Below are 15,807 nucleotides of genomic sequence, written 5' to 3'. Positions count from 1 at the left end.
CAGTTGCCATATAAGGAGGGGGGCAACCTTTTGAAGAAAGCATTGCCAGCGAAAAGCAGGCAGGAGTGACTTGATCTAAAATTGGAGGGATCCCCTTGCTGTAAACACATTTCGCGGGGGTTGGAGGAGGAGGCAGTGAGAAGAGCTGTGGAGTTTGCCAGTTGCTCACTTGGCCATCAATAGGCTTCCTAACCATAGGGCGTGAGGGCGCTCCTTAGAGTCAAGCCTGTGATTTGTGGGGCCCTTGAGGGATGCCTCCAGCTGGGCTCCACGAGACCTGGCCCAGGCAGATGGACAGCAGCCTTCAGAAACAGGAAGTCGGCGTTGGGGGAGCATGGGTGGAAAAGTCCCCATTCCTTGTCAGCAGTTGAGACTTCCCTGACCCTAGCACAGAGAAAATCAAAGTAGAGTTGAAGGAGAAAGAAGCGCCTCCACTCAGAGAGGACGTGGGAGACTGATGAGCAACCGCAATGCATTGAGCACCTTTTATGCACCAAATGCAGAAACCATGTTCGTTACCCACTTGATCCCAGTGAGCCCTAGCAAGTAGACATTAATTGTTCCCATTTTACAGATGGGAGGGCTGGGCCTTTGGGAAGTTAGGTAGAAATAGCAGCTAACTTGAAGAGCTGTTGTAAAGATTCAATAGGATACAGCATATTGGTTCCTGTAACTCAGAGACTTGATTCAAATCCTGACTCTTCATCTTCTTAGCTGTGTGACCTTGAGAAGGTCACTTGCCCTCTCTGGGCCCCGCCTTGCTTCTCTGTAAGTTGGATTTGGTAACATCAGCATTTCTTCTTCTTTGTTTTCCCTTCTGGGTCCAGGATGACCAGACCCCGCTTCACTGTGCAGCTCGCATTGGCCACACAAACATGGTGAAGCTCCTGCTGGAAAATAATGCCAACCCCAACCTGGCCACCACCGCTGGGCACACCCCCCTGCACATCGCAGCTCGTGAGGGCCATGTGGAAACGGTCCTGGCCCTTCTGGAAAAGGAAGCATCCCAGGCCTGCATGACCAAGGTACAGCCTCTTCCTCTCAGTCTGAGGAAGCAACAGGCTCGCTCACAGCCAGGCCTGGGGCTCAGCGGGGAATTCCCGCCTGGCTCTCTCTGTCACCTCAACGATGCTACAAGCAGCTGGGAGGGTCATTGCTCGCAAGGCTGACCACCATCCGCAAGCCCGATGTGTCTCCGTCCTTCCCCAGAATGGGCGGTCAACCATAGCTTCCCATGCACCCAGCCAGCCTTCATCCATTTATCATGGCACAATTATAAGTCAAAACCTTATAATTTTATAACCTCACAATTATAAGTCAAAACCACAAAGGAGTCTGTGGCTCCTTTGGGCAAGTCACAGACAGGTTCTGGAGAAATAAGGATTAAGACTGCTACCCTGCCCTCAGCTAGTCAGCGATCAATTACCACTGCGAGGTGGTCGAGACCCTCTCGCCACAGGAGCGTGGCCAGTGAGTGCAGGGATGCCTGCGGGCTCCTGAGGGCTTTGGCCTCCCCAAAGGCTCAAAAATTACTGTGCCTTTGCTTTTATTGGCTCCTCCGTGCCAGCGGAGGTGACAACGTCCTTTGCCATTCTCCAGGGACAAGAGCCCTGGGGCCCCGAAGTCCTGACAGCCTGTGTTTCTCCTCAGAAAGGATTTACCCCTCTGCACGTGGCGGCCAAGTACGGGAAGGTGCGGGTGGCAGAGCTGCTGCTGGAGCGGGACGCGCACCCGAATGCTGCGGGAAAAGTGAGTTTGCACCCCTGCAGCTCTCCGGTTAGAGGCCAGGACAGAGGATGGACCTCGTCACTTGCAGATTCCATCTCTTGCCTATGTTGTTCATTTTTTTTTTTTTTTTTGAGACAGGGTCTGGCTCTGTTACCCGGGCTGGAGTGCGGTGGTGCCATCACGGCTCACTACAATTTCAACTCCTGGGCTCGAGGCATCCTCTGGCGTCAGCCTCCAAGTAGCTGGGACTACAGGCAGGCACCATCATGCCCGGCTAATTAAAAAAATAATTTACAGCCGGGCGCAGTGGCTCACGCCTGTAATCCCAGCACTTTGGGAGGCCGAGGCGGGTGGATCACGAGGTCAAGAGATCGAGACCATCCTGGTCAACATGGTGAAACCCCGTCTCTACTAAAAATACAAAAAATTAGCCGGGCATGGTGGCGCGTGCCTGTAATCCCAGATACTCAGGAGGCTGAGGCAGGAGAATTGCCTGAACCCAGGAGGCGGAGGTTGCGGTGAGCCGAGATCGCGCCATTGCCCTCCAGCCTGGGTAACAAGAGCGAAACTCCGTCTCAAAAATATATATATATATAATAATAATAATTTACAGAGACAGGGTCTCACTTTGTTGCCCAGGCTGGTCTCAAACTCTGGGCTCAAGTGATCTTTCCTCTTCAGCTTCCCGTAGCTCTGGGATTACAGGTGCGAGCCACTGCACCTGGCCCGTTGATATTTCCATGGGTAGCCATTGAGGGAGAATAGCCTTTGGAAAGACCCGATGGCCTTCTCTGGGCAGGTGTGTCACTCTCACTGCCCACGTCCCCTCTGGTTCCCACAGGGTGCTGGGTCTTGCTGGTGACATTCTGTCGTGACTCTTAAGTTAAGACTGGCCTGGGAAGGATTTTAAGCAGGATTTTACCTGTGTAAAACAGGTGCTCCCATGCCTAAAGGAAGCCCTGGTAGAAAGTCCGTGGGAGTGACAGCTGCCCTGTTTTGTCTCTGTCCCCTGCAGAATGGCCTGACCCCCCTGCACGTGGCTGTTCATCACAACAACCTGGACATTGTCAAGCTGCTGCTTCCCCGGGGCGGCTCCCCACACAGCCCCGCCTGGGTAAGGCTGGCCCCTCCCCCCAGCTGCCCCTGGAGAGCAGTCCACCTGCCACCTGCCACCTGTCACCTGCTAGTCCTTCAGGGAGCAGGGGTTTCACAGCAGCCCAAGGGTTTTGCATTCTGTTGTTATTTTTGCCTCGGAAATCGCGCCTCACTTTCACACGTTACCTGCCCTGTAATCTTGCTATTCAGAGCCCAGGAGTGGGGTGGGAAGTGGGTAACAATTCCTAGCCAGGGGCGACCTCGCAGAGGTGGAACTTGCTTTAAACAACAAACGTGTCATCAAGCAGTTACACGTTGGCTGGGTTTTGTAAACTGACTGCCAGAGGTCAGCGTGGATAAAAATCCCTGGGGAGTGGTGAGCCTGGTTCTAGCAGATTCCGACTCTGTGGGACTGCGCGGTGTGGCCTGGAAGCCTCATTTTTAACCTACTCTGTGCGTGATTCCGAGGCTGGGGCCACAGTGACCGCACTTTGAGAAATCCTCAGGGCTGCCAGCGAACTTGCTGGAACCCGGAAGCAAGTCACCTCTCTAAAATGAGAATGATCACCTCCAAATTCATTTCTCTCTGAGATTAGACTTCTAGATGGTGGCGTTTTTATAGGGAGCCTCACCTGAATATGAGTCGGCCCAGCCTCACACCAGCTTCAGAGACAAGCGGCTCAGAGCTGCAGTTTCCCTAACCCTTGAGGGAACCAGAGGAGGGAGAAGACGGGTTGCTTCTGGGAGACTTCACAGAGTTGGGTAGTGCAAGGACAAAGCTGGAAGGACCGTTCTGGGGAACAGACTGCCCCCTGTGGGAAGGCGAGGCTGTGTAGGGATGGGCATCATGGGACTGGTGGCCAGCGGGGAGAAGGGGAGACGAGAGGGAGCGGGGCCAGGAAGACAAAAGCCTCACGCAGTCCCTGCACTCCGTGGGGCAGCCAGGCGCAGGGGAAGCAGGATAATTTGTGGGAGAGCAAACGCCGGCGCTCCGTCACGTGGCAGGCGTCCGAGTGCTGCAGAGAAGGAGCCTCGGGGTGGGGCCACGCTTGATCCATCTGACACCTGCCGGCTTAGGGCCGCCGCAGCCCAGGCAGGAGCATCAGTGGCGGCTCGGAGCTTCCGTGCATTCTCCCTCCTGGACAGACGCGTGTCCCCATCTTGCAGCATCGCTCTCCTGCAGATGCGGCTCCCGACAACCCGGTCTCCTCCTGTGCCCGCTGCTGCTGCAGCAAGCCCCACGTCGCTGTGCAGAGGGAGCACGCGGCCCTGCTGGGATGTTGACTTACTCCTGCCTCTAAAAATAAAAACCTGGACTCCCCTCCTCCTCACTCTCCTACTTTTATAAAAGGAACAGGAGCCAGGTTCAGGATATTTAAAGAGAGCTAAATCCAAGCACAAACCCTGTACAGATGGGCTTTGTTTCCATGGCGAAAAATAGTTTCCAAAGTAGTCTGGCAATTTTGTAGAATTTCACATGCAAATCTCTCTGCACCCAAACCAAACCCTCCCCTTTCCAATTTTGATGCTAATGTTGTTTGAACATTTGGGCAGAGCTCCCTCCGCATGCATTCCTTAGGATGAGCTCATTTCCTTGGGAAAGAAGAGCCTTTTGCGGGCACACATTCCTCCCTCCTCTCTCCGTGACTTTCCAGCCTAGTTGTCCTTGTCATTGTCACTTGCAGAAGCTCATTTGTTCCTTTTAGTCTTGGTTTAGGGGAAGCTCAGAGCGACAGTCCGTGTTCTGAGAGTGACAGTGGCACTCGTATCTCAATTTTCACCAGGGGTTTACCTGGCAGCCTGAGCCGTGTCCAGGGAAGGCCTACCCTTGGGCAGGACAGGGGGCTGGCCTTGTCAGTGTGGACATCACCGCTGCCCAGGTGGCCTGGGATTCCTGAGGATACATCCCTGAATATACTGCATGGTTGCTTGAGTGATGGTCCTTTGCACGTTAAAAGATGGCTAATAGGGCTGGGTGTGGTGGCTCAAGCCTGTAATCCCAGCACTTTGGGAGGCCGAGGTGATCAGGAGTTCAAGACCTTCCTGGGCAACACGATGAAACCCCACCTCTACTAAAAATATGAAAATTAGCTGGGCGTGGTGGCGCACGCCTGTAATCCCAGCTACTTGGGAGGCTGAGGCAGGAGAATTGCTTGAACCTAGGAGGCGGAGGTTTATGGTGAGCCAATATTGCAGCTCTGTACTCCAGCCTGGGTGACAGAGTGAGACTCCAATTCAAAAAAAAAAACATGGCCTAATAATCATTGCTTCATGTAGTTATTAACAGAAAAACCAGGCTCCATAAAATATTTTTGAGGGTTTTTCTGAGCCAGTGTGAGTGACCATGGCCCTGGGCACCACAGTCTCAAGAGGTCCTGAGAAAGTGTGTCGGGGCAGGTTACAGTTTGTCTGTATACGTTTAGGGAGGCAGGAGTTACAGGCAAAGACATAAATCAATACATGGAAGGTATATATTGATTTGACCCCAGAAGACAAAAATGCCTAGAAACAGGGCCCAGAAGTTATAGACCAATTCAGAGATTCTTTAATTTGCGGTTAGTTAAAGGAGTAAAGCTTTGTCCAAAAGTTGGGAATCAGCAGAAAACAAAGTTTGAAGTTGAGCGAAGGGTCTGTTCACCAGTGCCCTGCGCCGAGTGACCTCCAGAGGGCGTATGACTCAGCCCTTGCCTATCGTGGCCCTGGGTCCTGTTGATAATGTTTGTCTGGTCACAGAGTCACTCTGGCTAGTCTTCTGATCTCTATTTTAATATGAATGCCAGCCAGTTGCGCCTAAACTCCTAAAGGGAGTGGGTATAGCGAGGTATGTCCAACCTCCCTTCCTTCATGGCTGGGAATTCAGTTTTTAAGGTTTTTCTGGGATCCCTTTGGCCCAACTGGGGTCTGTTTGGAGGCTTAGGGTTTTATTTTTCGTTTACTTAGTGAAAACGTCCTCTGGGCTGGTGCTGGCTGGTGCTCTGTGTCTCACACTGGGGAGGCTTAGCTCCATTTGGAGCCGGCCCCGCATCTCAGGATGGATCTGCAGCATGGCACCCCGTTCCTTTGCTCTGTTTGATACAGTGCAAAAATCACATTGTTTAATTAAACTTATTTTAATCCAAACTCGGATCTTGTTACGTGAACACAACCTACAAAGAACAATTTAATGTTTTCTCATATCATAATCAAATTAAAAAGGAAGAATACTGGAAAGGATTATGGCATGTCATTCTTCAAAGAGAATGATTTTCCATTTAATTCAATTCCTTGGTAAGTCACAACTTTGCATTTCACCGCAAAAGCCGCCTGCAGGCGCACCTTGCTGAGGGCCCTGGGACTTTGACCGCCTTGGCCAGCCCCATTCTTTCCCTTTCCTCTTCCTGACCAGTGATCCTGGCAGAATCAGAAATATTGGTTTCCACAGTAAGAGAGTGGCTGGCAGGGAGAACTCAGTCCTCAGCCAGAGGAATGCTGGCCGAGGTGGGGAAATCTCGCGCCCTGAGACAGATCCCACATTGGGCAACCATCTGCTGTGGGCCTGGGTGGGCACATGTCCAGGATGACCTCCAGCCTGGCATTAACCCTGAGTGCCCTAGGGCCTCGCTACTCAAAGTGTGGTCCCTGGACCAGCATTATCAGCATCACCTGGGGGCTTGTTAGAAAAGCACAATCTTCCGCCCTCCCTAGTGCCTCCGAATCAGACTCTGTTTTTTGTTTTTTTGTTTTTTTTTTAAGCTAGAATTTCACTATTGTTTCCCAGGCTGGAGTGCAATGGCGTGATCTCTGTTTACTGCAACCTCCACCTCCTAGGTTCAAGAGATTCTCCTTCCTCAGCCTCCCAAGTACCTGGGATCACAGCCATGTGCCACCACACCCGGCTAATTTTGTATTTCTTTAGTAGAGACAGGGTTTCTCCATGTTGGTCAGGCTGGTCTCAAACTCCCAACCTCAGGTGATCCTCCTGCCTCAGCCTCCCAATGTGCTGGGATTATAGGCGTAAGCCACCATGCCTGGCCCAGACTCTGCATTTTAACAAGGTCCCAAGGGATTTGTGTACACATCAGAGTTTGAGAACCACCGTTCTACCTGGAATTACTTGGGCTGTGCAATCAGAAGGTCAGAGTTGGGGTATCTGTTGTTCTGCTTACTATGTGACATTAGATAAGGCGCTTAACCTCGCAGAGAATTGGCTTCCTTCCCCACACTATGGGATCATAATAAAAATACCTGCCCTAGTGACCTCATGTGGTTTCAATGAAGCTCAAAAAAAAGTAACGCAGGTGAAAGTGGTTTTCAGCAGTGATGAGAAAAGGAGCCCATCTGGGGACCATCTCCTGCCTGCAGGGAGGTAAGGAGAATGCTCCAGAATGTAAACCCATGCACTGCTTCCTTCATTGAGACAGTCTAGCTATTAATAATAATAATCATGAAAACAAAAATTGGCTGAATAAACAGTGCACAGTGACATCGTTGATTTACTTTTGAGGCAAGCTCTTTCATCTCATTGTGCAATTATAATGTCTTGCGAGCCAGTGCACTGCAAAACCATGACACATAGGCGTGCTACTTTTTAAATTTGTCTTGTTTAGAGAGGGGCCTACTCCCCCCCAGGCCACAGTGCAGTGGTGCGATCAGAGCTCACTGCAGCCTCCAACTCCTTAGCCATCCTCCCACCTCAGCCTCCTGAGTAGCTAAGACTACAGGCATGCACCACAATGCCCAGTCAATTTTTTAATTTTTTTGTAGAGATAGGGTCTAGCTATGTAGCCCAGGCTGGTCTCAAACTCCTAGACTCCAGTGATCCTCACTCCTCGGCCTCCCAAAGTGCTGGGATTACAGGCATGAGCCACTGTGCCCGGCCAGCTTTTTATATCTTAATTTTGGAACACGCCTTCCCATACAGTATCATGCTTGATCCACCTAACAACTTCAAGAAATGAACAAGATAGATATTATTATCCACTTTTAACAACTTAAAAGGTACAGAAGGAAGTCTAGGTTATGGAATATCTTGCCCCGGGTCACACAGCCAGTTGAGAGTGTCTGTCCCACGCCCTCAAGTCCCGTGCCCGTGCATGTTCCATAAACCACCCTGCCTAATGCCGGCAAGGCCCAGAGGGCAGCACTTGGCCTGATTGCACCGGGAAAGAAAAGGGACTGGTGTTTCATTTTCTTTATGAAATATTTGGGGTTTCTTACTCACCCAGGCTTCCAGTTGTTCTGTTCCTGCCCAGCAGTTTGTCAGAGCATAACAGAAAACAGATGGTGAAAAACGTGGACATAATAGTGGCTATGCAAGCCTGAGGAGCTTCTCCAAGTCAAATGGATTTTGTCTGTTTGTTCACCTAAATTGCTTCCGGGTGACGCCAGCCGTGTTCAGTGGGTGTCCAGCCGGCCAAGAACCAGACTCAGCCGCCCCGTGTGTGTTGATATTGTCAGCTCAGCACTCGTGGCTTCTTCTGTTTCAGAATGGCTACACCCCTTTGCACATCGCTGCCAAGCAGAACCAGGTGGAGGTGGCCCGCAGTCTGCTGCAGTATGGGGGCTCAGCAAATGCGGAGTCGGTGCAGGGCGTGACGCCCCTTCACCTGGCCGCCCAGGAAGGTCACGCAGAGATGGTGGCTCTGCTGCTCTCCAGACAAGCCAACGGCAACCTGGGGAACAAGGTAGGCACGGCGTCTTCGGATCCGTCCTGGAGTGCCAACTAGCGACGTGTGTGTTTGCGTATTGAGCATCTGCTGTGTGCCCAGGTTCTGAGTGAGGGGTGTGTGTGTGTGTGTGTGTGTGTGTGTGTGTGTAATCTTTGCAACAGCCCTGTGTACATTTCACCTTCATTTTCTAAATGAATAAACAGAGTCAGAAAGGTTGCTCATTCCCAAGGTGTCAGGATTCTGAGCCTCTCTGATGCCAAAGCCTTTGCTGATCTTTCTAAACAGATTGACTTAAGGATCTGCAGAAAGAGAATACTAAACTCTGTAGTACACCTTCCCAAACATAGGCCAGCACCGACCTCCAGGAGTGCATTCTGTCATTTGGGACTAACTATTCCATGTTCTGTGGGGGAAAGATATTTTTAAAAACACTGACCTATACACTAGGAGTTCTCACTCCAGCGACAATAGGTGTGTGAGTACAAAGCCTTCTAAAATTGCACACACATCTGGGGAGGAAGGGCCTGTGAGCAGTTTTCTGGGTGAAGTATTCACAGTGTTTCTCAGCTTCTCAAAGGAATGCATGACCCAAAAAAAGACTCAAACTCACTTCTTTTTTAAATAACAGTTTTATTGAAATTCACCTAGAAGTCACTCTTTTGAACTCTACACTTCAATGTTTTTTAGTATTTTTGCAGAATTCAGCAGCCATCACTACCACCGCATTCTAGAACACTTTCATCACCCGAAAGGAAACCCCATACCTGTTAGCACTCACTTCCCATTTCCCCCAGAGCTCCCGGTCCCCACAGCCGAGAACCTTTCAGTCTCTAGGAATCTACCTGCTCTGAGCATTTCATATGTGTGGAAGCATGCAGTGTGAAGAACCACTTCTCTACATGATAAAGTCATATAGCACACATTCAGAAAGGCCAGCGCAGGGCAACTTAAGATTTCTTAAAAACCTATAGATTTTGTACAAATGCTGGCACATTTTGTAAAAACTTGAACAGTTGACCCCCAACGAAGGAACCATTCTGGTAGGATCGTTATATTCATTATATTTCATGGCATCCTGGGTTTCTTCACTGTCCCACTTAAAGTGAGCTTTGTAAAGAGACAGTAAGGTCACTGTCTGGAAACACGCTCTCTCATCTGCACCCCCCTCCACGAGGCAGATTATTGGTGTTAGCTCAAGAATTAGGCAGGTTGCCCGCCTGAGAGGCTGACACAGTCACTCCTCAACCAATGGCTGTTCTCGCTTGAGCTCCCCGCCTGCCTGCATGAGACCACGGCAGAGCATGGTGGGGCGTCGTTCCTGCTCACAAGCCTCTGGTCAGCCTGCAGGGTGTGCAGAAGGCAGAGGAGGGCAAGTGGCGTCCTGTAGCGGGGACACAGTCTGTGCCTGCGGAGGGATCCAGCTCTGTCAGCCCATGTTAGCAAAGGGTATTGAGGTGAAGTCCGGGGAGAGGAGGCTTTTCTGACATTTTTGTGTGGGTGCATAAAAGCAACATCTCTGATGCCTTACTTACTGCCTTCCTGAGGAAGCTGTGATGCCACGTGCAGGAATATGGCTCGTTCACTCCTGGCGGGATGCTCTGGCTGTGCAGTGATAACATTATGCTACATTGATTGATTGATTTGTATTTATTAATTTTTTGAGATAGAGTCTTGCTCTGCCGCCCAGTCTAGAGTGCAGTGGCACTATCTCAGCTCACTGCAACCTCTGCTCCCCAGGTTCAAGTGATTCTTCTGCCTCAGCCTCCCAAGTAGCTGGGATTATAGGCATGAGCCACCATGCCCAGCTAATTTTTGTATTTTTAGTTGAGACAGGGTTTCACCATGTTGGCCAGGCTGATCCACCCACCTCAGCCTCCCAAAGATGATCTGCCTGCCTCAGCCTCCCAAAGTGCTGGGATGATGGGCGTGAGCCTCTGCCCCCAGCCAGTGTGGGGGCTCAGCAAACGCCGAGTCGGTGCAGGGCGTGACGCCCATTCACCTGGCCGCCCAGCCCATGTACTACACTTAACAGCACTGTGTGCCTCTCAGAGTGCTTCCCACCTTCCCCTGAGATGGAGCCATGATAACCCCTGTTGTCCGGATCAGGAACCAAGCCTACAGGGCTCTGAAGTTCGCCGTGGAAATGGGGCATCCTTTATCGGGAAGAACCATAAAGCACCAACAATGGGAAAGTGCCATGAAGTTCATCTAGATCAGAAGTCAGCAACCTGTGGGCCAGTGGGTCAAATCCGGCCCAACACTTGTTTGCGTAAATAAAGTTTTATTGGAACATAGCCACGCCCATTCGTTTATAAATGTTAGTCATACAGAAATACGGTCAAAAATATTGATGGTCTGGCCCTTAACAGAAAAAGTTGCCAACTCCTGATCTAGTGTAACCACCTTACTTTTTAGATAAGGACATTGGGGCCCAGAACAAGAAGAGCTTTGCCTGGAGCCAAATAGCTAGCTGGTGACTGCAGAGTCCGCTTCAGCTCCCAAACCTCAAAGCTCTTTTCTTGTGGCCTGGAATTCTTTACTTGCTAATAGGTTATGAAAGTCTTTTTTTTTTTTTTTTTTGCAGAGTGGACTCACTCCCCTCCATCTGGTAGCACAAGAAGGCCACGTTCCAGTGGCAGACGTGCTGATCAAACACGGCGTGACGGTGGACGCCACCACCCGGGTAAGGCAGGCAGCCAGAGCTGCAGTCTGTGTGGGCTCCTTGCTCACACTTCAGACCTGAATCTTCGATGGAGCTCTGAAACCCCAAGGACCCAGTGGGACATTCTTCTCTGCCCTTCCTAGGGCTGGCAGTGAAGTCTGAAAACACTACTCCTAATTATCTGACTTTTCCATTGGGGATTTTTTAAAGTTTGTCCTTTGAGCCTCTGCAGTGAGAAAGTGGGATGAATGTTTAATCGTGACTCTGAGACCTGTCTAACACGAGTAGTCAGCATGTCAAAACGTCAACTTTCCCCAGATCCACACAAAAGCTTAGCCCGTTTTCTTCCAGCACTTGGTTAAATTCAGTTCAACTTTCTTTGAACCTCTGCTGTGAGCGAGGAGCTATGTGAGTGGAATCTGCCCTCGAGGCGTCTGCAGTTTGGCGTGGAGGTGATTGCTAGGACCGGAAGGAAGAGAGAAATTCAATATTTACTCCAGGAGAGGAGCTGGGAGCACAGAGGCCAGAGAGGGTGTTTTCAGTTGGTGGGAAGAGGCGGCTTCAGGGAAGAAGCCACATTTTGCTCCTTTTCCTCACAAGTCGACCATATTAAGAGGAAGGGACAGTGACAATGACAGCACCAGCAGCCCCCGCCCCTCCAGAGTAGCACAGAAGTGCCGGCAACAGTAGTGTTTTTTCTCCAACTGCCTGCAGCTTCTACAGGAATCTGCTTAAAACCCAAGAATCTTCTGGATCTTTGAGGCTTCACTTGTGGGTCGTTTAGTTTTTGGGGTCCTGCACAGAGAGACCCTGTCCTGTGAGTTAGAATGGCCTCAAGGATCCCAAAGCCATCTCATTACGGGAAGGACCTGTGCTTGGGTGGTCTCTGGAATCTGGCACCAGCTTCCTGGGACATTTGGGACCAAGGAGCTCAGAAGGCCTTGGCCTGCCGGCCCCCGGGAGGCAGTACCACAGGGTTCAGCAGCACAGGCTCCTTGAACAGCCCGGACTCCCATGAGCAAATGTCCCAAGCCCATGCATTTCAAGCAATGACCAGATTCCGGAAATTCCATCACACCACAACTAAGTCACTTGGACAGCCTTTTGGGAGTTTTTCAATGGGATTTCAGTTTTCTAATGGAAATAAGCCTGCTGTCATTGGAGTGACCATGACCCCACAGCCCCATCTGCCCTCGTCTCAGAGCCCTTCTCAGGCCTGAGGGCTTCTTTCTTCCTTCTTGAAATAGCCACCCCCGGGATTCTATGACGCTACTCTCTCCTGGTCTCCCTCCTCCCTCTTTTCTGCCTCTGCCTCTAAGTATTGCCTCACTCCTTCGGCCCCCCACTTTTCACCCTCCACTTTATCCGGGGGGACTTCACTCACCTCCGAGGCTCTCAGATCTCCCAGGCGCTGATGACCCCAGCACAGCCCTCTTCTCACGGTTCAGTGTCCATTTTCCAGTTGCCCGCCTGACATCTCCCCTTCCACAAGTGTCTCAGCCCGGCGGTTTCTCCCTAGCAGCGGCCATCCAGCTTGTCAATGTCGGCCTCCCGAGGGGCTCCCTGTCCATTCTCTCTATGAATCAGCTGCTTTGGGAAGGATTTCGTGTGATGCCCGGCTCAGGAGAGCTCCAGTCATCCCTTCTCATCTGCTTTTCAGATGGGCTACACTCCCCTCCACGTGGCCAGTCATTACGGAAACATCAAGCTGGTGAAGTTTCTGCTGCAGCACCAGGCAGATGTCAATGCCAAGACCAAGGTACAGGGATGCCTCAGCCCGACTCCTGTGCTGACCCTACTCTATGCCGTATGGGGGTGCAGCCAGAGCTTCTCTGGGGGCACCAGGGGCTCCGCCACAGTTTTGAGTGTGGACCCTGAAGGAGGAACGGGGGAAAATGCGTTCTATTAATGTCCCACTTAGAAGATGGACAGGCACTGTCGTGTGTGGGCCGACCTCTCTCTGTCGGCTGGCTAACGCTGCCAAACTGTCTGCTCGCTCTGCAGCTAGGATACAGCCCCCTGCACCAGGCAGCCCAGCAGGGACACACAGACATCGTGACTCTGCTTCTGAAAAATGGTGCTTCCCCAAACGAGGTCAGCTCGGTGAGTACGCTCTCTCCCCTGAGTTTAGAAAACTCCTCCCCATGGCGGCAGCCCTGGGTAACCTCTCCTAACCGTAGATGTTATTACATGTCTGGGGCCTGGCCAGGACCGCAGCACCCCAAAGCCACAGCTACCTTGGGTACCCTGGGAATGGGGTGCTGTGATCGGTTCCTCCCTCTGGTGAACTGATCATTTTCCTTTCAAGCACCATTTACACTCCCCTTTTATGTTTATTAAAATATTCTTGTTGAGTGCGGGCGCAATGGCTCACACCTGTAATCACAGCACTTTGGGAGGCCAAGGTGGGAGGATTGCTTGCGGGCAGGAGTTCAAGACCAGCCTGGGCAACACAGTGAGTCCCTGAATCTGCAAAACAATTGTGTTTAATTACCTGGGTATGGTAGCTCATATTAGCTGTAGTCCCAGCTAACTGGGAGGCTGAAGTGGGAGGATGGCTTGAGCCCAGGAGGTCAAGGCTGCAGTGAGCTGTGATTGTACCACTGCACACCAGCCTGGATGACAGACCAAGACCTTGTGTCTTAAAAATATATGTATATATACACATACACACACACTATATATATACTTGTTGAAACCTCTTCTTAAATGCATGAAACTATTTTCACTATGGTGCAAGTGAACAAAATTAAATGTCCTGGGTGGTCCCTGATCTTTCAGGGCTTGCGGTTACCTTTAGTGACATCAGCAATCATTGTTCAGTATGAGCTTCCTCATCTGACTATGCGGAGGTTCTGTGCGATTATCTCCGTGTCTACTTCTATTTCTGAAAGAATGTGGACCCTTGGCCGGGCACCGTGGCTCACGCCTATAATTCCAGCACTTGGGAGGCCAAGGCAGGTGGATCACTTGAGGTCAGGAGTTCGAGACCAGCCTGGCCAACAAGGCAAAACCCTGTCTCTACTAAAAATACAAAAATTAGCCAGGTGAGGTGACAGGTGCTTATAGTCCCAGCTGCTCAGGAGGCTGAGACACAAGAACTGCTTGAGTCCAGGAGGCAGAGGTTGCAGTGAGCCAAGATCACATAACTGCACTCCAGCCTGAGTGACAGAGTGAGACTCTGTCTCACAAAAAAAAAAAAAAAAAAAAAAGGACCTTTCATTGTAGATGTGGTTGCAGAAATTGCAACTGCAGCTGGGCTTGAATCTGAACGGAGCCCAAGGCGCATCCTGGAAGTAGAGATGTCAGAAGAAAAATCAAGCCTCAGTATCCATTTACGGTTGGTCACGTAGCTCTTTCTCTTCCAGTTGAAGTAGAAAAAATGCCGTTGCTGTATTTCTGGTGATTGGTGATTTCTGAGTATTCTGATTAGAGTTCATTGAAGTATATGGCTTAACTCAACTATTTTAATACCGCATCACTGACACCCAAGAACAGACTTTGGGAGCAGCGAGCAGCCTCCCTCTGTCCTCATCCTCCTAAAATTGCACCTGGCAACTAACTTCCTGACCTCCTTCCCAGGGGGTTCCCACTTGACAGAGCCTGACTTCTCCTGGGGAGATTTCCTCTGGGGGATTGCAAGGCCCCACACTTGACGCTGCAGATAGAAGGCACCGCTGCCCTCCCTCCTTCCACACCCGTCTCTGTGGGTGCTGCTGCTGACATACATCTAGGCACACACCCGTGCAGAGATCTCGTTCTGGGCTCCACGGTGACCTCTGTCCACTCAGGTCTTCCTGAACAACTAGACGGTGAATTCGATCTGTGTCTGAGGGGCCATCCCCGCCTCCCAGACTCCATCCCCTGTCTGACTGTACCCGGCTGCTCTTTTCCCAGGATGGAACCACACCTCTGGCCATAGCCAAGCGCTTGGGTTACATTTCTGTCACCGACGTACTCAAGATTGTCACAGATGAAACCAGTTTCGTGGTATGTCTGCCTCTCCCTCGCACCCACCCCAGACACGCTCAGCCTGGCTCACGGGCATACCCAGGGTTACTCGGAAAGTGGGGTGCGTTCTGGGACTCCAGGACGCCCGTCAGAGGCGCCTCACCCAACAGGTGGGCGCTTGTCCTCCTTCCAGCGGAGCTGTGCTGCCACCTAGTGGCATGAGGCCTCAGGGCGGGACCAGCGTTCCTGGGCAGCAGCGGGGTGGATGGGGTTTGGGGAGATGGGAAGCCAGGTTTCCCGGGTCCCATCCCAGTGCTTCCTGCCCAGCAGCTTCCAGGCTGAGCATCTCCTCCGTCTGTTTTCTTCATTTGAGGCAAACCCTACAGGCGTGACCAGGGAACCTCTGGACTGGTGGAAAAGTGCGCGGCTCTAGTTTGGGTTGAATTCTCTGCTTTTTCTCGTTGTAGTTAGTCAGTGATAAGCATCGGATGAGTTTCCCTGAGACAGTAGATGAGATCCTGGATGTCTCGGAAGATGAAGGTAAAGTTGGGGTAATGAGCTCAGGCTAGTGGGGACAGAGGGGCTCCGGGCACCCTCTAAGGGGGCTTCCTGCCACCTGCCGGCTTCGCCCCCTTACAGCACGCCCAAGCGCTGCAGATGACTGTTGAAACTGGGCAGACCTGCTTTTTATAACTGTTGTCTATTACCAAAAATACTACTCCA

General features: G+C 51.3%; 1 protein-coding gene across 2 annotated transcripts in view; it reads left to right on the top strand.

The window, feature by feature from the left end:
• The window catches only part of ANK1 (ankyrin 1), a 244,079-nt gene that overhangs the window by 179,501 nt on the left and 48,771 nt on the right, over positions 1-15,807 (top strand). For both annotated transcript variants that reach the window (XM_064370007.1, XM_064370006.1), the window contains exons 14-22: positions 828-1,025; positions 1,651-1,749; positions 2,744-2,842; positions 8,289-8,486; positions 11,056-11,154; positions 12,794-12,892; positions 13,138-13,236; positions 15,031-15,123; positions 15,552-15,624. In XM_064370007.1, the coding sequence (XP_064226077.1) occupies positions 828-1,025; positions 1,651-1,749; positions 2,744-2,842; positions 8,289-8,486; positions 11,056-11,154; positions 12,794-12,892; positions 13,138-13,236; positions 15,031-15,123; positions 15,552-15,624 (1,057 nt within the window). The remainder of the gene's footprint in view (positions 1-827; positions 1,026-1,650; positions 1,750-2,743; positions 2,843-8,288; positions 8,487-11,055; positions 11,155-12,793; positions 12,893-13,137; positions 13,237-15,030; positions 15,124-15,551; positions 15,625-15,807) is intronic.

This window comes from Aotus nancymaae, unplaced genomic scaffold, assembly GCF_030222135.1.
Source record: "Aotus nancymaae isolate 86718 unplaced genomic scaffold, 86718_ANA_hifiasm-v0.15.2.pri h1tg000097l, whole genome shotgun sequence".
In the NCBI taxonomy this organism is placed as follows: Eukaryota; Metazoa; Chordata; class Mammalia; order Primates; family Aotidae; genus Aotus; species Aotus nancymaae.
This window is presented reverse-complemented; position numbering and strand designations above follow the sequence as displayed.